This window comes from Zingiber officinale, chromosome 7B, assembly GCF_018446385.1.
Source record: "Zingiber officinale cultivar Zhangliang chromosome 7B, Zo_v1.1, whole genome shotgun sequence".
Lineage (NCBI taxonomy): Eukaryota > Viridiplantae > Streptophyta > Magnoliopsida > Zingiberales > Zingiberaceae > Zingiber > Zingiber officinale.
In genome coordinates this window covers 7,711,965-7,736,067 of record NC_055999.1, presented here as the reverse complement: position 1 = coordinate 7,736,067, position 24,103 = coordinate 7,711,965, and the positions used below count along the sequence as shown (strand labels likewise).

At 37.5% G+C, this 24,103-nt stretch overlaps 1 protein-coding gene across 1 annotated transcript; it reads left to right on the top strand.

Annotated features, from left to right (window-relative positions):
- Nucleotides 1-20,008: 20,008 nt before the first annotated feature.
- LOC122003546 lies at nucleotides 20,009-21,038 on the top strand. The gene is made up of 2 exons (XM_042558649.1): nucleotides 20,009-20,327; nucleotides 20,405-21,038. The coding sequence occupies exons 1-2, from the start codon at nucleotides 20,220-20,222 to the stop codon at nucleotides 20,894-20,896; spliced, it is 600 nt and encodes a 199-aa protein (XP_042414583.1). The 5' UTR covers nucleotides 20,009-20,219; the 3' UTR covers nucleotides 20,897-21,038.
- Nucleotides 21,039-24,103: the final 3,065 nt, after the last annotated feature.

Sequence of the window (24,103 nt, the reverse complement as noted above, 5' to 3'; positions counted from 1 at the left end):
AAGTGTAGATCTCCTATTCACTGGGTTGAGTTAGGTGAGAGGGTAGAGTTGGGTCCCGAGATTGTTCAGCATACAGCAGCTACAGTGATGAGGATCAGAGATAGAATGAGGACTGCCCAGAGTCGACAAAAGAGTTATACAGATTTAAGGAGGAGGGACTTAGAGTTTGCAGTCGGGGACCATGTTTTTGTGACGGCAGCTCCTATGAAGGGTGTGATGAGATTTGGGAAAAAGGGGAAGCTAGCACCCAGGTACATAGGACCTTTTGAGATCCTTGATCGAGTAGGGACAATGTCTTATCGTGTGGCTCTACCTCTGAGCCTGGCAGCTGTACACAATGTCTTCCACATCTCGATGCTCCGAAAATACGTGTCGAACCACTCACATGTGCAGCACTTTGAACCTCTGCAACTCTCATCGCAGTTGATTTTTGAGGAAAGCGCTACACAAGTCTTGGGTAGACGGGATCAAAAGCTGCGAAACCGAACAATCCCAATGGTCAAAGTCAAGTGGCTGAATCATTCAGAAGAGGAAGCTACTTGGGAAGTGGAGGCAGATATCAGGGAGCGCTACCCTGAGCTATTTAGTAAGTCTACTAATTTCGAGGACGAAATTCTTTTAAGGGGGGAGTATTGTAGCGTCCAAAAAAAATCACTACTAAATCACATGTGTTGGTGCAGGAAGCATCCGACGATCGAACTCGTGTTTTGATAATGGCAAAGAATTCAAAGTTAAGATGTTTTGTATCTAACATGTTGAATGAGTGTTTCAGGAAAGTCCTAACTGCGGTTAGGCAAAGGGATAAACCCTAAGGGGTGGTAACCTTAGCTCATAGGGGGTGGTAACCCTATGCGGAAAGTCTTGGCAGGTCGATGACTTCAGGCAAAAAGTCCTAGGGGGTGGTAACCCTAGGTGGAAAGTCCTGGTGTCGCGAACCAGGTGAAAGACTGGACTAGCCGGGAAGCGGATGTCCAGCAGAAAGTCCGGAAGCGTCGAGTGCTGAGCAAAAGTCCAGTCGATCTGGAGGATCGCACTGGCAACAGGTAAATCTCCTGAGTGGAGTAGGTGAGGACGCGTTCCCCGTAGAGGGAACAGTAGGCGTCGGGTCGACCTAGGGTTTCCGGGCGGAAACCCGAAGTCAGACTCGGACAGTCCAGAGACTGTCATTATCACTTCTATTATATTTTATGTGCTAACTTTGTGCTGCAAGGTATATTTGGGATTAATGTATCTTGCAGGGACCAAAGTGCAAAGATTAACCTCGGATGAACAGTTCCGAGGCGCCTCCATGGAGCTTGGAGGCGCCTCGGGTGCAAAACCTAAGCTAGCTGCGAAGCAAGCTTCAAGGCGCCTTGGATAGGCTTAAGGCGCCTTGAACAAGTTGATGAAGGCGCCTTGACCAGGATAGAATTCGACCAGGTCGGTTCTGATCCACGCGGGTGATGCGGCCAGCCTGGAGGCGCCTTGGAGGGGTTTAAGGCGCCTTGAACACTGTTTATAAAGGGGATTCGACCAGCAGCTTGGATACACAACATTCAAGTCTTCCTTCTGCATTTTGCTGCTAACGAACTCGTCCCGAAGTGCTGCAACTCGACACCGACAACCCGAAGCTTCAACTTAGTATTTTCAATTGTCGGTATAAGATTATTTACTGCATTACTTGTAAATCATCTTTGTATACTTTCGAACTTATAATTGTTGCCCACCGAAAGCGATCAAGGATCGCGGGCCTTCGAGTAGGAGTCGCCTTAGGCTCCGAACGAAATAAAATCCTCCTATCTCTGTGTGCTTGTTCTCTATTTATTCTGCTGCGTTTTTACTTGAGTATTTTACGAATCGAACAAAATAGCCACGAGCGCTATTCACCCCCCCCCCTCTAGCACTTCTCGATCCAACAATTGGTATCAGAGCGGGGCTGTTTTGAATTGGTGCAACCACCATTCAAAACGTTTTTTTTTCGTGGTATTTTGTTTCGGAGTCAATTAGAAATTAGCTAAAGTTCTAATTTTTTTAATCAGTGTTGCTTAAAGTTGGTCAATACCACTTGAGCTCGTTATATTTTCCTCCCGCACTACTAATCCAAGACACAGTCTTGGAATAGATCTTTCTGTTTTTGCTTATTTAGGTCTAAAATGACTCAACAAGAAGGATATAGCACTGTTCGTCCCCCACTATTTTCCGGAGAAGACTTCGGATATTGGAAGGGGCGAATGGAAATATATCTGAAGATCCAGTTCGACACCTGGATGATCGTCAAGACAGGACTGCAACTACCAACTGATACGGACGATAAGCCTACATCCTGTGAGAACTGGGAGCCAGCCTTCATCAAAAAGGTGGAAGCCGACGCCAAAGCTACCTGCACCATCCAGTGCGGTCTTACCAAGGAGGAGCTCAACAGAGTCGGCCCCTTTTCAACCGTGAAGGAACTCTGGGAAAAGCTGATCGAACTTCACGAGGGCACCTCAGAAACCAAGGTAAGTAAGCGTGATTTGTTACTTAATAAACTATACAATTTAAAAATGCAGGAAGGCGAGACGGCAAGTTCGTTACACGCTCGAATTCAAGATATTCTGAATTCCCTTCATGGAATCGGGCAGAAGGTAGAAAACAGAGACATAATAAGGTATGCTCTTAACTCGTTTCCAAGGAGTACATCGTGGGCATCAATGGTAGATGCCTACAAGGTCTCCAAAGACTTATCTTCTTTAAAGTTAGACGAATTATTTTCTGAATTTGAACTTCATGAACAAACTAATGCACAGCCATCCGAGAAGGGTATTGCTTTGGTTGCAGGTACGAGTCGAACACGGGAATCAAGAGTACGGCGAAAAATTGAATCAGAATCAGAAGACGAATCCGACTCAGAAGATTCAGAGGATGAACTGACCAGCGAACTCGTGAACCTTGTGAAGAAGCTCTACAAGAAGAAGAAGGGCTTCAACAAGAAAGATCTGAAGAAGGCAGTTCAGTCCAGGGAGGCCCAACCGAACTCAAAGGTAAAATTCGAAGTTACTTGTTATGGGTGCAACCAGAAGGGGCATATCAAAGCCAACTGTCCCAACCAAAAGGAGGCCAAAAAGCAAAGAAGAAAGAAGGCCCTGAAAGCAACTTGGGACGAATCTTCTTCAGAGGACGACGACGATGAACTTGATCAAACAAGTCTACTCGCACTGATGGCCCGGGACCAGATCATCGAGAGCGAGTCAGAAGCCGAGTCCGAGCAAAGCCACGGATCCGCATCCGTTTCAGAAGGGCCAGAATCCAATGTAAGTATTCCAAGGCTTAACAATTTAGTTAATTACTTACTTCGCAAACTAGCTAAATCAAACCTTAGGATTAAATCACTTCTAAAGGAAGTAGCCGTTCTTAAAGAAGTGACAAACACTAATTCTTTACCTGATCAAGTTCAAACTGGAAATTCTACTCAAGTTCAAAAACTTGAGGAAGAAAACTCTAGCTTGAAAAATCAGGTAAAAGACTTAAAAAATATGTTAGAACGGTTTTCTCTGGGATCCAAGAATTTAGACCTAATTCTTGGAACACAAAGAGCCGTCTACAACAAAACTGGACTAGGATATAAAAAGAGATATAGATCTTATTTATCCTTAATAAACAAACAAGGTAGTAAATTAGTCCAAGCATGGGTCCCCAAGTCTAAATTAATCAATCAAGTTGAACTTGGCCAATACTGGGTTCCGAAGGATCAAATACACTACCTCGATAGACCAACTCGAGGCTATGATCCAGGGAAAGCTAAAAGGAAAATGATCTTAAAAACTTGAAATTAAAATTCAAAATTCAAAATCAAAAATTCGAAATTAAAAACTCAAAATTCAAAAAATCAAAATTAAAAATTCAAAAATAAAAAATTCGAAATTAAAAATTCAAAATTCAAAAAATCGAAATTAAAAATTTAAAATTCAAATTCGAAATTAAAATTCAAAATTCAAAATCAAAATTCTAAATTCAAAATTCAAAATCAAAATTAAAAATTCAAAATTCAAATTCAAAAATTCGAAACTAAATTCTAAATTCAAAATTCAAAAATTTGAAATTAAAAATTCAAAATTCAAAATCAAAAATTCAAAATTAGATGGTGGATCCAAACTAGCTGGCACCTCCAACTGAACTACCCGACAGGGTAACTGAACCTAATTTACCCGAAATGGGTAAAACAAGAGTAGATTACCCGGCAGGGTAATTAAGGCTAGTTTTAAAAGGGCTGAGTTTAACTTGAACCACAGTACCGGTGAAGTTTTTGGATGATAGTACGTTAGGGAAACTTGGACATCGCATGTCTAGGAAGATATGGCTTCGACCTGGTGCATTTGGCCAAGTGGAACTGACCGAAGCTACCCTTAAATGGATCCTAACAAGTTAGACCAAGGATTAGTATTAAGTTCAATGGGTAGGACTATTTGGAAAACCTCGAAGGCATGGTTACTTTAATGAGCTCCGTGTGACTCACCATAACCCAGAAGTTTATCCAAAGAATGCTTACTTGTTGAACCCAAAGCTAAACCTGAATCTAACACAAAGTTAATCCAGACCCTTAAATTCAACAATAATTCATCTCACAACAATTATAAGATTCCCTGATTGACAATCTAGATCAGGTGAGATGACTAAGAAATTAAATTAAATTAATTATTTTTATTTTTAAAAAATCTTAAAAACTTAAATTTCAAAATTATTTTAAACTTAAATTTCAAAATTATTTTAAAAACTTAAATTATTTTAAACTTAAATTTCAAAATTATTTTAAACTTAAATTTCAAAATTATTTTAAAAACTTAAATTTCAAAATTACTTTAAAAACTTATTTCAAAACTATTTTAAACTTAAATTTCAAAATTACTTTAAAAACTTATTTCAAAACTATTTTAAACTTAAATTTCAAAATTATTTTAAACTTAAATTTCGAAATTACTTTAAAAACTTATTTCTAAATTATTTTAAACTTAAATTTCAAAAACTTAAATTTCAAAAACTTATTTCAAAATTATTTTAAACTTAAATTTCAAAATTACTTTAAAAACGTATTTCAAAATTATTTTAAACTTAAAAAACTTAAATTTCAAAAACTTATTTCAAAATTATTTTAAACTTAAATTTCAAAAACTTATTTCAAAAACTTATTTCAAAATTATTTTAAAAACTTATTTCAAAATTATTTTAAACTTAAATTTCAAAATTATTTTAAAAACTTAAATTATTTTAAACTTAAATTTCAAAATTATTTTAAAAACTTATTTCAAAATTATTTTAAAAACTTATTTCAAAATTATTTTAAACTTAAATTTCAAAATTATATTAAAAGCTTAATTTCAAAACTTAAATCATTTTAAAAACTTAAATTTCAAAATTATATTCAAAACTTACATTTCAAAATTAAAAACTTTAAAACAAAAAATTATCTTACTAAATCCATTAATTTATATATATATATATATATAAATGGAGGGCGCCTCCTAGAGGCGCCTCCCACACTGGAAGGCGCCTCAAAGAGCGGCGGGAAAGTTCCCGTCGCATCACTTTAAGGCGCCTCGGATCGATCCGAGGCGCCTCCTAAACCGACTCAAGGCGCCTTAAACACTTTTAAGGCGCCTTCAACTCCGAGCTTTAGAAAACGAACAGAATCTTTCTATTCGTCTTTCTCCCGACGCCAAACACCTCTTCCGCATCTGGATTCAAGCAACCAAGGCGCCTTCAAACTGTTTAATCTTCCCTCAACACGTGGCAATGCCTCCTAGGTATAATCCCAATCCTTTCTGATCAAGTTTTAAGCAGAATTTTTGCATATTTTCTGTCAATTTTTGGCAAAATTGTTGAAAATAGGAAGCGCCGACACGTTGATCCTAATCCAGTTAGACTTCCATCAGCAAATATCAGATTTCCCACTATACATCTTAGGGATACCTTTGCTAATTACGTTTTTGAACCAGTCAAACCTAGATATGTAAATAGGACCTTTTATACCCAGTTTTGTCAGCCATCTATCCAAATGACAGAGTACTATCAACTGGACCAATTGGTTTACTGCACTGATACAGTAAACCAGGAGTTATGTGCACAGTTTTATCACAACCTTGAGAGGGTTGATGATAATATATACTCCACCAGAGTTGCTGGCGTTGACATTGAGCTTACTCCCACCCTGCTTCGCACCACCCTAGGACTTAGGGCTTCAGAGTCTACCTTCCTATGTTACCCCAGTAGGGACCTGCCATTTGGCGATCCTTACTCCCACATTACGTTAGATACTATCTACACGTATTCCTTTGGGGAAGAGAGACCTGCTGGCCTGACTGAGTTCAAGTCAGTCTCCCTTCGGGTTCAGGACTATATGATGTATAAGGTCCTGACAGCATGTATTTTGCCGATCTCATCTCGGGATGTCCCGAAGATGAGATCTTCACACTCATTTTTCTTGTACGCCCTGTGTCATCGATTTGACATCGATATAGCCTTGCATATTTTTCAGAACATTATCTGTGCATCTGGGACAGTCACCTCCAGGACAGTACACATGCCCTATTGTCATATTCTGACACGCTTCTTTTCGACTATAGAGGGTATAGATGTGACCAGGGGAATAGTCATTCCTCTTACTATATATGACGAGCTAGGATCCCGTAGTTGTAGACTAGCCGGTGCTGATATCACAGCTGATGGAGTCCTAGCCTGGACAGGACGACCATAGCCAGCAGCTGCCCCTATCGCTCCAGCAGCCGAGGATATACCAGGCGAGGGAGAGGAGTGGGCTGATTTCTTAGCCGAGGCTCTTTTCTCAGATCCCTCCCCGTCTGCCAGACCATCCACCTCAGCCGGACCTTCGACATCTACATCACTCTCCGTCGAGGACAGACTTGCTCGACTCGAGGTCGAGTCCATCCAGATGCGACGGATAGTTCTCTCTATTCGATCTGAGATGGCTGCCGGATTTACGTCCCTTCGTGACGAGATACGACGTCTGGGTCAGCCAGCACCCGAGCATCCCCATGCACCATCTTCCGCTGATGACCCTCCAACTGATGCTCCTCACATGGATGATCCAGTTATTTGATATGACTATTTTATGCATTATACTATGAGCACCTGCACTACCTATTCATTTTGATAGACTTCCTTGAAGGGTTATGTACTTACTTGAATACTTAGTCAGTTTCACAAATTCTGGATTTATTTGTCATTTTTCAAAATTTAGGAAAAATAATTTTCAAAATTCCCAATTTCGTAGATTTTTTCAAAATTTTGGAATTAGCTTAGGCTTTCCCCCTAGAAATCATGTTCCCATAGAATTAAGTCAGAGCATCTCACAAACACCTAGGTTTACCTTGATTGTGTTTGAAAAACATAGAATGGCGTGAGATGCATAGGGTATAGCCTGGACTCAAGAATGCTTATATCTGTGCATCAATATGAGTCTGGGCGTTAAACACGCAATAAACATCAATCAAGTCAAGTCTTCCAGCTCTAGTCAAATCTAACTGGACCAAATTGACTTGACTTGACTAACCATGTGAAAGCTGTTGCCCAATAGGCAGTCAGCAAGTAGCTAAAGGTTAGACAGTTGGAAAAGTACACTCAGTTTTCTGCTTAAGCATGTTTTGATCTTTAAGGCTCTGATACCTAGTCAGTTAATTGAATATAACTCATGTTTGGACTTAAGGACCAACTGAACCTGAATGAATAAACTAAACCAAACTTAAATATTGTTCAAAACTTAAGTTTACCCAAATTTTAAATTCAATACTTCTAAAGATCTAAGCTAAGTTACAATCTTAATGCTCAAATCCTTGCTGAGCCTAGCTAACTTTGAAATCTAACATTGTAAATTCCTACGAAGTCATTTTTATTACCCTCAAAGATTACGTTTCTCCTAGCCTTTAAAATTTATCAAAAAGATACCTCTTTTCACTTAACTAAAGAAGAAATAAAAGTATCTAATTATTCAAAAGTCTATTATTGTTATTGATATATGGCAAAGGGGGAGAGTAGCAAAATTCAAATAATTTAAAATTCAAAAAATTTAAATTAAACAAAAGGGGGAGCATCAGTTAAGGGGGATCAATAGTTAAGGGGGAGCATATAGTTTAGCAAATTTGCCTGTGTTAAATGGTTATCTGTTCGTTTGTTTACTTAACTTTGAATTTGAGTTGTCATAATCAAAAAGCGGGAGATTGTTGGTGTAGGAAGCATCCGACGATCGAACTCGTGTTTTGATAATGGCAAAGAATTCAAAGTTAAGATGTTTTGTATCTAACATGTTGAATGAGTGTTTCAGGAAAGTCCTAACTGCGGTTAGGCAAAGGGATAAACCCTAAGGGGTGGTAACCTTAGCTCATAGGGGGTGGTAACCCTATGCGAAAAGTCTTGGCAGGTCGATGACTTCAGGCAAAAAGTCCTAGGGGGTGGTAACCCTAGGTGGAAAGTCCTGGTGTCGCGAACCAGGTGAAAGACTGGACTAGCCGGGAAGCGGATGTCCAGCAGAAAGTCCGGAAGCGTCGAGTGCTGAGCAAAAGTCCAGTCGATCTGGAGGATCGCACTGGCAACAGGTAAATCTCCTGAGTGGAGTAGGTGAGGACGTTTCCGGGCGGAAACCCGAAGTCAGACTCGGACAGTCCAGAGACTGTCATTATCACTTCTATTATATTTTATGTGCTAACTTTGTGCTGTAGGGTATATTTGGGATTAATGTATCTTGCAGGGACCAAAGTGCAAAAATTAACCTCGGATGAACAGTTCCGAGGCGCCTCCATGGAGCTTGGAGGCGCCTCGGGTGCAAAACCTAAGTTGGCTGCGAAGCAAGCTTCAAGGCGCCTTGGATAGGCTTAAGGCGCCTTGAACAAGTTGATAAAGGCGCCTTGGAGAGGTTGGAGGTGCCTTGAACAGGAAAGAATTCGACCAGGTCGGTTCTGATCCACGCGGGTGATGCGGCCAGCCTGGAGGCGCCTTGGAGGGGTTTAAGGCGCCTTGAACACTGTTTATAAAGGGGATTCGACCAGCAGCTTGGATACACAACATTCAAGTCTTCCTTCTGCATTTAGCTACTAACGAACTCGTCCCGAAGTGCTGCAACTCGACACCGACAACCCGAAGCTTCAACTTAGTATTTTCCATTGTCGGTATAAGATTATTTACTGCATTACTTGTAAATCATCTTTGTATACTTTCGAACTTATAGTTGTTGCCCACCGGAAGCGATCAAGGATCGCGGGCCTTCGAGTAGGAGTCGCCTTAGGCTCCGAACGAAGTAAAATCCTCCTGTCTCTGTGTGCTTGTTCTCTGTTTATTCCGCTACGTTTTTACTCGAGTATTTTACGAATCGAACGAAATAGCCATGAGCGCTATTCACCCCCCCCCCCTCTAGCGCTTCTCGATCCAACAACATGCTCTAGTATTATTGTTAGTAGTAGTATTATGAATTTTATTCCATTATCATATTGTTTGATTTAATTAAATTATTTAATGAACCCATTATATATATATAATTAAAATTGTTAGTAGTAGTATTATAAATTGTTTAATTAAAATATATATATATTTTTCCTAAGGCACGAAAAGTAAGCTCAAGAACCCATTTTATAAAAATAGTCTTTACCTCGGTATTCCCATCCTCTCTTTTCGGGCCTCGTATCATAAAAATCTAAAATTCTAAAAGAACTCGTCATTAAATAATTTAATTAAATCAAACAATATAATAATGGAATAAAATTCATAATATTACTACTAACAATAATACTAGAGCATGTGATTTAGTAGTGAAATTTTTCGGATGCTACATTAATTTTAATTTAATTTAAGTTAATTTAATTTTAATTTAATTTAAGTTAATTTAATTTTAATTTTAATTTAATAAGTTAAGTTAATTTAATTGAAGGTAATTTAATTTTAATTTACTTTAGTTTAATTTAATTTAATTTAAGTTAATTTAATGTTAATTTAATTTTAATTTAATTTAGTTTAATGTTCAATTTCAGGATTTGGTTTAACTTTTTGTTAGATTCAGGTTTAACTTTAGGCTAAAAAATAAGCATTCTTTGGATAAACTTCTGGGTTATGGTGAGTCACCTGGATATCATTAGAGTAACCATGCCTTTGAGGTTTTTTAAATAATCCTATCCACTGAACTTAGTATAAAACCTTGGTCTAACTAGTTATGATTCGTAAGGGGTAGCTTCAGTTAGTTCCACTAAGTCAAATGCACCAGGCCGAAGCCACATCTTCCTAGACATTCATAGACAGAGCTTCCCTAACCTACTATCATCCAAAACTTCACCAGTATCATAGGTCAAGTTAAAATTTTATCTCTTTTTAATCTAATCCTAATTACCCTGCCAGGTAAGTTATTATTTTGGAGGTGCCAACTCATTTAGAGTCTCTCCCTGACTTATTAAGTTGATTTTTAAGTTTTGTGTTTGAGTTTATGTCGATTACTTTATAGTTATAATGGACTTGATGATAATTTGGGTTTAAGTTGGTTTTTGTAGTTTTTTTATTTAAAGTTATTTGTTCGGTTTGACTTAGATTTAGTTGATTTTAGATTTTGGTTTGGGTTAGTTTTAGATGGATTTATGTAGTGAATTTCATGTTTAGGCACATAGAATTGATTGAGTCCTACTTGCATGATTAGGCATGCTTTCGAAACCCAGGCTTTAGTTAGGTTCTTGTTTTGACTTATAAGTGATATAAATGTTTTATTTGTTGAACTGGACTTGTATCCAAGCTCAGATTTATTGTATACAACTTTTTAATTTTTGAGGATTAAATTCAAGTTTTTAGATCTAGTTGTAAAATTTTCTAACAATCTTTTAAGTTTGTTAATTTCAATTTTTAATGTTGAGTTTTCCTCCTCAAGTTTTATAACTTGATTTGGATTTGAACTTTCAATCTGTTCCTTGAGTTATTGATTTTCTTCAAGGAGCATTTCATTTCGTTTTTCATATTCGATTAATTTTTTATTTAAGTTTACAATGATTTTGAAAAACTTTTGCTTAAAGTAAAGTATACCTCATCGGAACCTTCGGAAATGAGTACGGACTCATGGCTTGATTTGGGTTGAGACCCATCTTCCGATTCATCCTTCGATTCTGATTCGCAGGCTATCAATGTGAGGTAGTTGTGGTGCTTCTGATCTTCGGCATCCGATTCATCTGAAATTGATTCATCCCACATTACCTTGAGTACCTTCTTTCTAGTTGTTTTTGTTGGTTGCTACTCGGAAAGCCTAATGGTTCCACTGTACAAAAATTTTGTACAAAGGTCTGAACCTTTCCTAGCTACCATGTGTTCTTTTAAATTAAACTTGGATCGCCTGCGGAACTTAACATGTTTGATCCCAAGTTTAACTTATATATTCTTTTAGGTTTAGACTTGGATCTCCTGCGGAACTTAACACGTTCGATCCAAATCACCTAGGTCACAAAGTTAATTAAATATTAATTTCCAAATTTGGCTTCCAGGACTGCATGGCGAGGCACATGGCCTTCTTGGATATGGGAACAACCACCACCGCCTAGACAAAGCCTTTTAAGGAAAGTTAATATTTAATTTCCTTAAATAACTCTAGGTTAACCAAAAAGAATAATCGAAGCACGAGTTTGAAAAGAAAATAAAAGAACACAACATCGAAAACTAATTCGAAATCTAGAATCACATGCCGCTTGTATTTGGTATTTTTACAAAGAAATAAAACTAGTATGAAGCGGAAATTAAATACTAGTGTACCTTCTCTTTTGCAAGCAAAAAACCTCTAGGTCTTCTACCGTATTCCTCTTCTAACCTCGGACGTTGTGTGGGCAACGATCTTCCGAGATGAGAAACCACCAAAGCACCTTCTTCTCCTCCTTGCAAGGTTCGGCCACAAAAAGAGCACCTCCAAGGATGAAGAGATTCAACCACCACCAATGCTCCAAGGGATGCTATAAAAGAGACTTCTTTTCTCTCCTTCTTCTCCTTCTTAGATCCGGCCACCAAAGCTATCTCTACCAAGAGAAGGTTTCGGCCACACAAAGGAGAGGAGAGGAAAAAGAAGGGCCGGCCACACCCAAGGAGAAAATAGAGGAAAAATAGAATAGAGATGTTAGCTTTGAAGGCACCTCTACCCCCTCTTTTATAATCCTTGGTCTTGGCAAATAAGGAAATTTAATAAAAAAAACTTCCTTAATTCTTTTGCCATGAAAAAGAAAAATTATTTAATTAAAAATAATTTTCTTTTCTTAATAACAATGGCCGGCCACCTCAAGCCCCAAATCAAGGAAAGTTTTAATTAAAACAAGAATTAAAACTTCCTAATTTGTTTCCAGAAATTTATAAAAATTTCTCCAATAATTTTAATCCCTTCATGATTGGTTAATAAAAAGGAAATTTTATAAATTAAAATCTTTCTTTTAAACATGTGGATAAAAAGAAAGTTATCTCTAAAAATTAAAATCTCTTTTAATCTACAAATAAGGAAAGATATCAAATCTTTTCTTAATCTCTTGTAGAAACTTATAAAAGAGAATATTTAATTTTTAAACTCTCTTTCAAAACATGAACATGGTTAAAAAGGAAAGTTTTCTTAAAATTTAAAATCCACCTTTTAATCAACAAATAAGGAAAGATTTCAAATTTTAAACTCTCTTTTAAACATGTAGATGATTTACAAATAAGGAAAATTTTTACCAAAAATTAAAACCATCCTTTTAATCTACAAATAAGGAAAGAGATTAATCTCTTCTCTTAATCTTTTGTAGAAAGCTATAAAAGGAAATTTTTAATTTTTAAACTCTCTTTTAAAACCATGATATCCACATAAGAAATAATTTTAATAAAAATCCTTTTTAATATTTTAGTGGTCGGCCACCTAAGCTTGGGACCCAAGCTTTGGCCGACCACCAACTTGGCTCATCCACTTGGTCTTGGCCGGCCCTAGCTTGGGTTCCAAGCTAGCTTGGCCGGCCCCATTGGATGGGTAAGAAGGTGGGTATGTGGTGGGTATAAATCTCTATATACAAGAGGCTACGATAGGGACCGAGAGGAGAAATTAGTTTTGGTCTCCCGATGAAATTAAGCATCCCATGTTCACCCCGAACACAGAACTTAATTTCATCAATAATAATTTATTCCACTAAAGAACTATTATTGAACTACCGCACCAATCCCAAATTACATTTTGGGCTCCTTCTTATTATGAGTGTGTTAGTCTCCCTGTGTTTAAGATAACAAATGTCCACTAATTAAGTAAGTTACTGACAACTCACTTAATTAATATCTAGCTCCAAGAGTAGTACCACTCAACTTCATCGTCATGTCGGACTAAGCCCACCTGCAGGGTTTAACATGACAATCCTTATGAGCTCCTCTTGGGGACATTCTCAACCTAGATTACTAGGACACAGTTTCCTTCTATAATCAACAACACACACTATAAGTGATATCATTTCCCAACTTATCGGGCTTATTGATTTATCGAACTAAATCTCACCCATTGATAAATTAAAGAAATAAATATCAAATATATGTGCTTGTTATTATATTAAGATTAAGAGCACACACTTCCATAATAACTGAGGTCTTTGTTCCTTTATAAAATCAGTATAAAAAGAAACGACCTCTAATGGTCCTACTCAATACACTCTAAGTGTACTAGTGTAATTATATAGTTAAGATAAACTAATACCTAATTACACTACGACCTTCCAATGGTTTGTTCCTTTCCATTTTGGTCGTGAGCTACTGTTTATAATTTATAAGTTACTGATAACATGATCCTCTGTGTGTGACACTACACACCATGTTATCTATAATATAAATTAATTGAACAACTACATTTATTATAAATGTAGACATTTGACCAATGTGATTCTTATTTCTAAATAAATGTTTATACCAAAAGCTAGACTTTTAGTATACATCCTAACAGTTTTGGACTTGTCGTCTTTCAGCTATGGGCATTCATTCTTGTAGCGCTCCTTCTTGTTACATCCGAAACTGGTCACATTCTTATTATTAGGGTCGGTGGTAGAGTTGATCTTCTGCGAGTCCTTTCTGCTGAAGTTCTTCTTTCTCATGGTGAACATTTTTCTTACCAAGTTTACCAGGTAGTCTTCATCTTCTGGGTCTTGGTCAAACTCACCTTCAGGTTCAGACTTTGTTCTAGACTTTTCTTTTGAGGAACCTGTAAAAAGAGCAATACCTTCTTGACCTGCTTTGAGTTAGTCTGTTCATGGAGCTCAAGTTCACAAAATAGTTCATCTAATTTTAATTTAGATACATTATTTAAAATTTTGTAGGCATCTACGATGGATGCCCACAATGCATTTCGAGAAAACGCATTTAGGGCATACCTTATCAGGTCACGGTTCTCCATCTGGTGGTCGATGATGTGAAGTCCGTTGAGGATGTCTTTTATCCTCACATGGAGTTGACTCACAAATTCTCCTTCCTGCATTTTTATGTTAAACAGTTTATTTAAATAAATGTCTCTTTTTGTTACCTTCGCATCGCTGGTTCCCTCGTGCAATTCGATGAGCTTGTCCCACAGCTCCTTCACATTTTTGTATGGGACGACGCGATTCAATTTTTCCTTCGTTAGCCCGCATTGAAGTGTGTTGAGAGCCTTGAAGTCGGTCTGAGCTTTCTTCTTCATTTCTGGATTCCAATGTTCCGGGTCCATTGGAATTCCAGCATTATCAACGGGAGCCTTGTAGCCTATGGTAATGCTGAATCACTGGTTGAAGTCGGTCTTCATATAAACCTTCATTCGTTTCTTCTAGTACGGAAAGTCATCACCATTGAATAGAGGAGGACATATGGTGTTGTATCTCTCGTTCTAGGCCATGAAACTTGCACAGAAAGAGAATAAAGAGAGAGGGTCCCAAGACTTAGTCTTGGATTAGCAGTGTGGGAGAAAAATGAAAATATTGAAACTGAATTGATGTTGCACAAATTCATATTAGTTTGCTACGAAAAGAATTTTTCCAAAGAGATAATTGTACCAATTTGGAAAATGTCAAAAAAACTCAAAATCGAAAGAAATAAAATAAAATTATCACCCCCTTTTGTCTGATTAGTGGTTGCACCAATTCAGAGCGGCCTGCTATGATACCACTTATTAGATTAGAAAGAACGCTAGGGGGGGGGGGGGGGGTTGAATAGCGATCGTCGAAAATCGAAACCAAATTAAAGTACGTAGCGAAAGAGAAAATGAAAAGCAATGCTAACAAACCAAGTTTTACTTTGTTCGGAGCCTTCGTCGACTCCTACTTCAAGACCCGCACGTGATAATGCTTTCGATGGGCAATTCACTATCAATTTGCAAATCTTTACAAAGACAGATACAATGGATTTATAAATTAAGTGCAGTAAATAACAGTATACCAACAACTTCTAGAGATATGGAAGGTTGTGCTTTCAGTTGTTCGAGTTGCATTACTCTGTCGTCGGAGTTGTATTGCTTGGTCGTCAGAGCAGCATCACTCGGTCGTCTGAGTCGCGTCATGGAATCGCAGGAACGTCTTTGGAGCAGCGCGCAAGAAAGCAATCACAAATGCAAGTTGTGTTTCTGGCTCTTGGTGGAAGGCTGCTTATATAGCCTGTTCCGAGCGTTCGGATCCCTTCCAGACGCCTGGACCATGATGTCAACCATCCAATCAGCACGCTCCAAGCTGACAACGTGATAAACTTTGGCATTCCACGTGCTCCGATCAGATTTGGGCACCTGGACCATCTCTGGGAGCCCGGATCCCTTCCAAGCGCCCGGACCAAATTTTCCAGCAACTTCTTTTCCTGCAACATAAAGTTAGTCCGAGACAATAAAAATTATACTACCATACAAAACAAAGTTAGCAAAATATAGCAAATAGGGTAGTAATTAGATTCTATTTCCTCAAGACCAAAATCTAGTCAAAATCTCAAGGTCGTCTCAAGATTCCCCGAGACCTTAGGCAATAATAATAATAATAATAATAAAATCCCTTTAATATATTTTTAAATTTTTTGCTCAAGTTTTTTTCATTTAAATTTGGAATTAAGAATGACCAGTTTAAACAAATTGATTTATTTTTTAAAAAATAAATATTATTTTTATATAAAATTTAGTTTTCCCGTTAATATTTAGATAATTTTTTTAACATTGTTAAATTATTTAATATTTTTGAGACATTGTTGGATGTAAATAAAACTTTATTAATTTTAATTTTGAATATGTTTTCTAATGAAACATTTTACTTTATGTTGTCTAGATAAAAAAAAATCTCTGATTCATGTTATTATCGAGGAAGAAAAAGAAAGGGTGAGAAAGAAATATTATCGGCGAGGGAGGAGAAGAGCATTCTCTAAGAGTATCACCGATGAGAGAGCCTAAACTTACATAATTACTTATGAGAAAAGAAAAAAATACTGACGAGAGCATAAACGTACAAAATTAATGATCAGAAAAGAAATAGGCACGAAGCACTTGTGAGAAAATAATTAGTATTTTTAGAGATATTGAGAGGGAAATAGTTTATTAGTTTTATAAGATATATAATTAAATAGAATAAAATCTTGGCAATTGCAATTACGAGAAAATAAGATTAAATAAAATAAAATTTTAGCTAATTGTAATGATGAGGAAATAAGGATACGTGAAAGGTATAAATATGAATAATAAATTAATTGATAAGATGCAATTAATGAGTTAGCATGATATTTATTAATGTGTATGCTATCATTAATTAATATTAATGATCCAATTTAATTTTTTAATGCCTACTTAATTATTCAATCAATGTGCCCCATTAATATTGGGGCCCTAGGCATAGGCCTTAATGGCCTATGCCTTGAGCCGTCCTTGCAAGATCTCAACTTATATTTTTCAAATGGATCTAAGTTGGATCGACGCCTACAGTTCCCTCAACGGGGAACGCACCCTTACAAAGTCACTCTCCTCCAGTGACTTACCATAACTTACCAACTCTTTAGAGATTCGATCAGCCGTCGACCTGTCTAGACTTCATGCTAGCTATTCGGTCGGCTCGTTGACTTAGCTGGACTTCATGTCTCATGCCAGCTATTCGGTCAACTCGTTGACCTAGATGGATTTCATGCCAGATATCTGAACAGCCCGTCGACCTATCTGGACTTCGTACCAACTATCCAGTCAGCCCGTTGACCTAGCTGAATTTCTTGCCAGATATCCCGTCAGCCCGTTGACCTATCTGAACTTCTCCTGCACACTCAATCAAGTCGTTAGATCATAACACAACCTAACTTAACTTATTTGTCATTTATCAAAACCTGAGTTAGACAGTTAGTGCAAACTGCACCAACACTAACTGCTTTGTATCAGAGTCATGCATGGGATTTGGTTTCATAGCCACTAGGAAAATATACTATTGGTTCTCATTGGGTATATAAGATCAAAACTAAATCTAATGAATCTATCAAATGATACAAAGCTCGTCTTGTTGCTAAAGGTTATTCTCAAGAGTATGACATGGATTATGAGGAAACATCTGCTCCTGTTGCAAAAATGACGATTGTTTGTACTCTGATTGCTGTTGTTTTTGTTTGTTGATGGAGAATATCTCAGATGAATGTCAAGAATGCATTTCTAAATGGTAATCTTTATGAAGAAGTTTATATGACACCTCCTCCTGGCATTTCACACCAACCTGGTGAAGTTTGCAAGATTCATAAAGTGCTTTATGGTCTCAAACAAGCACCTCGTGCTTAGTTTGAGAAGCTCTCTACAGTGATTACTTCGTTTGATTTTCATTCTAGTAATAATGATTCAGCATTATTTGTCAGATGTACGAGTGCAGGTCGTATTCTTTTATCATTATATACTGATGACATGATTATTACTGGTGATGATTCTGATGGAATTGCTTCCTTGAAGTCTGAGTTGGCTCATTGTTTTGCTATGAAAGAGTTGGATATACTACGTTACTTTCTGGCCATTCATGTTACTTATTCCCCGAAAGGTTATCTTTTATCTCAGTCAAAGTATATATCTTATCTGTTTGAGAATGCTCGTCTTACTGATAATAGAGTTGTTGATACTCCTATTGAGACTAATGCTCGATATTCTCCATCTGATGACTCACCTTTTTCGGATCCTAGTTTGTACAGAACTATTGTTGGAAGGTTAGTTTATCTCACCGTGACTCGTCCAGATATTACGTATGTTATTCATGTGGTTAGTCAATTTGTTGTTGCACCAACTACAGTTCATTGGACTGTTATTCTTCGTATTCTTAGGTATCATAGGGGCACTCAATTTCAAAGCCTTTTATTTTCTTCTATTTCATCTCTTGAGCTACGCGCATACTCTGATGCGGATTGGGCTGGTGATCCTACGGATCACAAATATACCATTGGCTTCTGCGTTTTTCTTGGTGATTCCCTTATTTCTTAGAAGAGTAAAAAGCAAGATGTTATTTCTAAATCTTCCACAGAAGCTGAGTATCGTGCCATGACCTCAACTACTTGTGAGATAATTTGATTGCATTGGTTGCTTGCGGATATGTGTATCTCTCTTCATCAACTTACTCTGTTATATTGTGATAATCAGAGTGCTATTCAAATTACGCGCAATTCAATTTTCCATGAGCGGACGAAACATATTGAAATTGATTATCACATTCCTCGTCACCATCTTCAGATTGACACCATCACACTGCCTTTTGTTCCTTCGAAACTACATATTGTTGATATGTTTACCAAGACACATTTCGCTTTACGTTTTCATTTCTTATCTGACAAACTCTCAATACTTCTAGCTATAACATCATGAGTTTGAGAGAGAATGTTAGATTATATAAATTTATTTGTTTATAGCTTTTAGGGTAATTTGATCTCTTTTTTTAAATGTTTAGAATTTAGGGTTTCTTAAAACTATATAAGACCTTATAGTCTATATTTCTAAGAATTAATTTTAGATTCAATAATATGATTAATTTTTTTTCTCTTAATTTCTATAGAGAGTGCAACAGGAAAAAGGTCGAGGGACCATAAATCAATTTTGGTCCTCGGAGCTTAGAGGGGGTGGAGATCCCTCATTTGAATTTTGTATTATCTTAACATTTGAAGGGACAAAGGCTCCAACCCTTAATCTCATTTCTAAATTCTCTTTTTCCTTTTTGAATGTGGTTGCGCTTGTGTAGAAGAAAGAAAAGGGTAGGAATACCTCTCTAAATTTCAAGAGGAGAAATAATTGGAGCAAAGTCACATCTGCTTAAAATTGGGCTAGTCGATGCTTTAAACTAAGCATGTGATTCTACGGTCATTCATTCGCGAGTACAACTCTATAATTTTTTTCTTTTGACTTAATCGAGCTCCTATTTAGATCCAATGAAGGCCAACTTTAGATTTGATTTTCATTCAAAGCCTATTTTTTTAAAAAAAATCAGCAATTTTAAAATCTATTTAAATTCAATGTGGACGATGCTATTGCCTCCGATTCGACCTCTAGATTTTCCTGGAGAAGTAGACAAAAACCAAGAGCGACGAGTGCGGGAGCCTTTGTCTCTTTGCCTGCCCTTTGTTGTCCTTCTCTGATCCCTCATTCCATGCATCAACTTGATTCAATTTTCGCTCTGATCGATGCCTTCCTTTCCTAATAAATTCAATGTATGAATTCGATCTATCAAACTTAATTGATCAACTTGCTCAGTTCCCTTGAATCACCTAATAAATTCCTCGACTATATCTGGTTTCTCTGTAGATGTAATCCATCTAGTCCATGCACCCCAAGCCACTCAACATTTACCAGGATTCCGTCCTATAATGTCACCTCAGTGTGTGTGGCCCCTGTGCTGCTTCATCCGCAAGCCAAGTCAGTAAACACTAATCATGATTCATTACTGGCAACGCTGTAAATCACTTGGGCTGGAGAAAAAGTGCTGGTCGCTTTGATCTAATCCATTGCAGTATTAGGAACTGAATAGCATTGGAAAGAGATACTTTTTTTTTTCCTGTAAGCCACAAATGAATGCCATTTATTAAATGACGGTGGTTCAACATTTTCAAGTTTGAGGGAGAAAAAGACACAAGTAGATTGAGGAAGGCACACAGGTCCACCTACAACTGACCTCAGCAATTAATAAATCCTTGATCAAAATGCTGAACCCCGTTGTACTACTATAAATTTCTCAGCCAGGTGAAAGGAAATTAGATCCTGATCAAAATGCTCGGTTCAGATAGGGAATGCAGGTAGCTGATGAAGCCTCCTTTGTTCTAGAAAAATGGAAGGTGATAAGTTGAGGACGATTGACTGTTTGAGAGGGAGGCTGCTGGCTGAGAGAGTGGCTTCTAAGGCTGCCAAGGAGGAAGCAGATAAGTTAACCACGAGGGCAAGTTCCTTTTGATTTTCTCTTCCTTTTTTTGTTTTCAATTTTACCTTGTAAATCTTGACGTTTAATTTCTGCAGTTGCGAGAGTTGGAGGGGAGGCTTGCTGAAGAGATCAAATGCAGAGACAGAGCTGAAAGGAAGCTGAAGAAAGCTATGAAGAAATTGGAATCTACCAAGGTTTTGGATGGCAACAATCAAATGGCAATGCCTTTGAGTTCTGTCAGTTCTTCATCCTCCCAGTGCCTTTCGGGCTTAGCGAATGCTGATATGCTGCAAGATGTCAAAATGAGGCCTTGCTCTCTGGGATCAAAGGATCTTGTTAGAGATGATGATGCCTCTGGGAGTTCAGTGGGGGAATCGGTACGAGATGGCAATAAGTTGGCACTTGTTCCAGTAGGGGATCAACTGGATTTACAAGTTAGAGAGGTCGATGACATCGACGACAATGTGCAGGGTGTTCTTATGGCACTGAGAAACGCCAAAGAACAATTGATTCGGTCATTAAGGATGAGAGCTGATATTTATTCATCGAGAGATTACTTAGCTTACCAGAGAATTAAACTGCTATAGCAAATTGGAGTCACAGGATTTAGCTGGTTGTAAATAGTCTGTTCACTTTTTTTCTTTCGAGCGAGTGATTTGTCTTCATCCTCCTCGTCGTCATCCAAACATATTTGTCTCAATTATTTAGGATTTTGTTACTTGAATTTCATACGACTGTGTTGTGAGATGTTTTTAAATTGGAGTTGGATATTTAATTTATCGATTACTTTTTAAAAATTATTTTAATTTTATAAAACTTTCCTATTAGTTATTGATGCGGGCAGAGGAGGGGGTCCATTCTACTTGGGTCAATGATCAAGGTGGAGGTCAAAGTCAAGGTGATCAATATCCCGTCAGAAGTTCGAACGGAGGACCATGATGCCGGTCGGCCTAGGGTCAAGCCCGACTGACGGGAAACAAACACTAGCGGAAGTCAAAAGAACCCGCGCTGAGCATTTCAGATCGCCCGAATAGAAGAGCCACGCCCGAGTGGCTACCTTGCTCAGCCGGGCAACAGGATCACTAGTATCCCTCGACATCCTTTTGGAAGATGGTACCGCTAACAGGAGACATAACCGGTGGGCAGATCGTACGGTGGAAGCTTCCACTATCCTGTCAGAAGATACATACATCCCATTAAGGTATGTTGTGAAGAGCACTTTACTATTTGATCTTTTCATGGAACTTAGGAAAGCGTGCTCGTATTGAGAAACGATCCCGCGAGCTACAAGAGCTTTATATAAAGGGGGGTCCGAAGCAACCGACGGAGGTACGCAGAATTCACTACTCATACTTATTCTCTACTTATACTGCTGCTCCACTTCCTTATTGCTCCAGTGATTGACTTGAGCATCGGAGGGTCATCGTCGGGGATCCCTTCTCCGTTTTGATATTGATGTTTATTGTGTTACAGATCGGAGGATAGCCCACGTGTCGCCCACTCAATGTCCACATCCTCGGCTGACATCCTCGATACTTTTGGACAGGATCAATTACTAAGATAAATCAAAAAAATATTCACAACGAACAGTTTATCCGTTCAATATTTTTAGATTAATCGTCCACTAAAAATGAAAACTTTATCCATTAATTCATTAAAAATACTCTATCTTTAAATGTCAAAAATACTATGCTACTGTAATAAATTTATTGATTGATATGATAGTATTTTAAATGAGTTTTTTATAAGTTACTTTTCCATTGTAATAAAAATAAAATTTTCTAATATCTCGTAGAATATTTTCATGAGTAAGTCGGTCATTAGTCAATTCAAAAATTTTAATACTAGATTTAAAAAATATATCTTTTTGCCAAAGTAAAAAAAAAATCACAAAAGGATTACAATTTTTTCACACTTTAAAATTTTTAAGACACATTTTTAATAAAAAAATTTATAAAATATTAAAGAAATAAAAAAACGACATATTTGTCATCATATGTACGTCTTTGTATTTCAAACGGGAATTGTCCAAAGTGGCACCCAAAGTTTGGGATCTCCAAAACACACACAAAAGTTTAAAAATATCTAACATTTTGTATTTTCCCCCCAATTTTCTCATTTTACCAATCTCAAATCTGATTTTTTTTTGCTAGTTCCTCTTTTTTTTTTCTCTCTCTCTCTCCTATGGATATAATTTCCCTTCTTTATCATTTCTTCTCTTTTCTCGATGTTGAATCAGCATTACAACGGATCTAATTTGATTTAGATCAAGTCCAATGTGTATAATTTCTTAGAAGCCCAGATCCAATTGAAACTTATTGGTGGATCTAAACGGATTTAATTAAAACTCACTGATAAACCTACATAATATTGACACACTTCGGAGCTAGGGGAGTAAATAGCATGTCGTGCTTGTTCACTTGCTTCGGTGGTGATGATTTACAGCGGAATACTCGAACCTAAGTTCTTAAATGCTAACAATAAGATTTACTTGGTATCCACCTCAAGAAGAGGTAATTAATCCAATGATTCACACACGACACACTCTCCACTATGTAAACAACTTTTTCTCGGAAATAACCGGAGGTGGAGAAACCTCGTATAACTCAAAAATAAGAAAATACAACTCAAAACAATGAAACAAATGTAAATACAAATCAAAAATGACATGACACTTTGAACCTTGAATCCTTGAGCTTCTTTTGCTTTAAATGCCTCTTGAAGATGAGAAATGCAACAATACTTTTCTTCCCAAGAGTTCCAAGAATTGGTGTGAAGAGATGTGGAGAAGAGATGCAGCGTTTGAACTTGTCGTCGCCTTTATATTGCGCTTTTAAGGATTCGAATCGATTGAGACCTGCGTAACGGTCATATCTCAATCGATTGGGTAGTCTTGAATCGATTGACCGATCGATTTAGAGCACCTCTATGCTCTCCCTGGAAAATTTCAAAATCGATTGACTAATCGATTCTGGCTTTCTCGCATCCTTGCGAGAAATCCAGTCCCAATCGATGGGAACCTCTCTATGCTTGTGAAAATGTCTCCCCAATCAATCGGTTGATTGATTGGGTCGCCTTCGCTCGCAACACACTCCCAATCGATTGGGCTTTGATTCAATTGATTATCCGATCGATTGACCAACTCTTAACTTGCCTAACACAAATATAGAATTTTCAAACCCAATATCCGATCAACCTTAACCTATTGGAACTCCTCATTGCCTATCATCCGAGATCAACCTTAACTTGCTGGAACTTCTTCACCAAGTGTTCAGTCAATCTTTTAACCCACTTGGACTTTTCTCCTTGTGTCAAGTATCTGGTTAATCCTTTGATCTACTTGGGCTTCCAATCACCAGATGTCCGGTCATCCTTGACCCGCTTGGATTTTCACTGCCTAACTTCACTTATCAGGTTTTCCCATTGCATAACTTCACTCACTAGGACTTCACGCCACATGACTTCACCAACCGGGACTTTCACCTAGCTTCACTCACTAGGTTTTTCCTTTTGTCTGACTTTACTCACCAGGACTTTTACCTAGCTTCACTTACTAGGATTTTCAACTGTCTAGCTTCATTCACCAGGATTTTCACTTATCTTCACTTACTAGGATTTTTAACTGTCTGACTTCACTTACCAGGATTTTCTCCTAGCCTCACTTACTAGAATTTTTCTTCTGCCCGGCTTTACTCATCGAGACTTCTCAACAGTCTAGCTTCACTCACCAGGACTTCTCACACCAAGTGTCCGGTCTGTTAGGATGTATACTAAAAGTCTAGCTTTTGGTATAA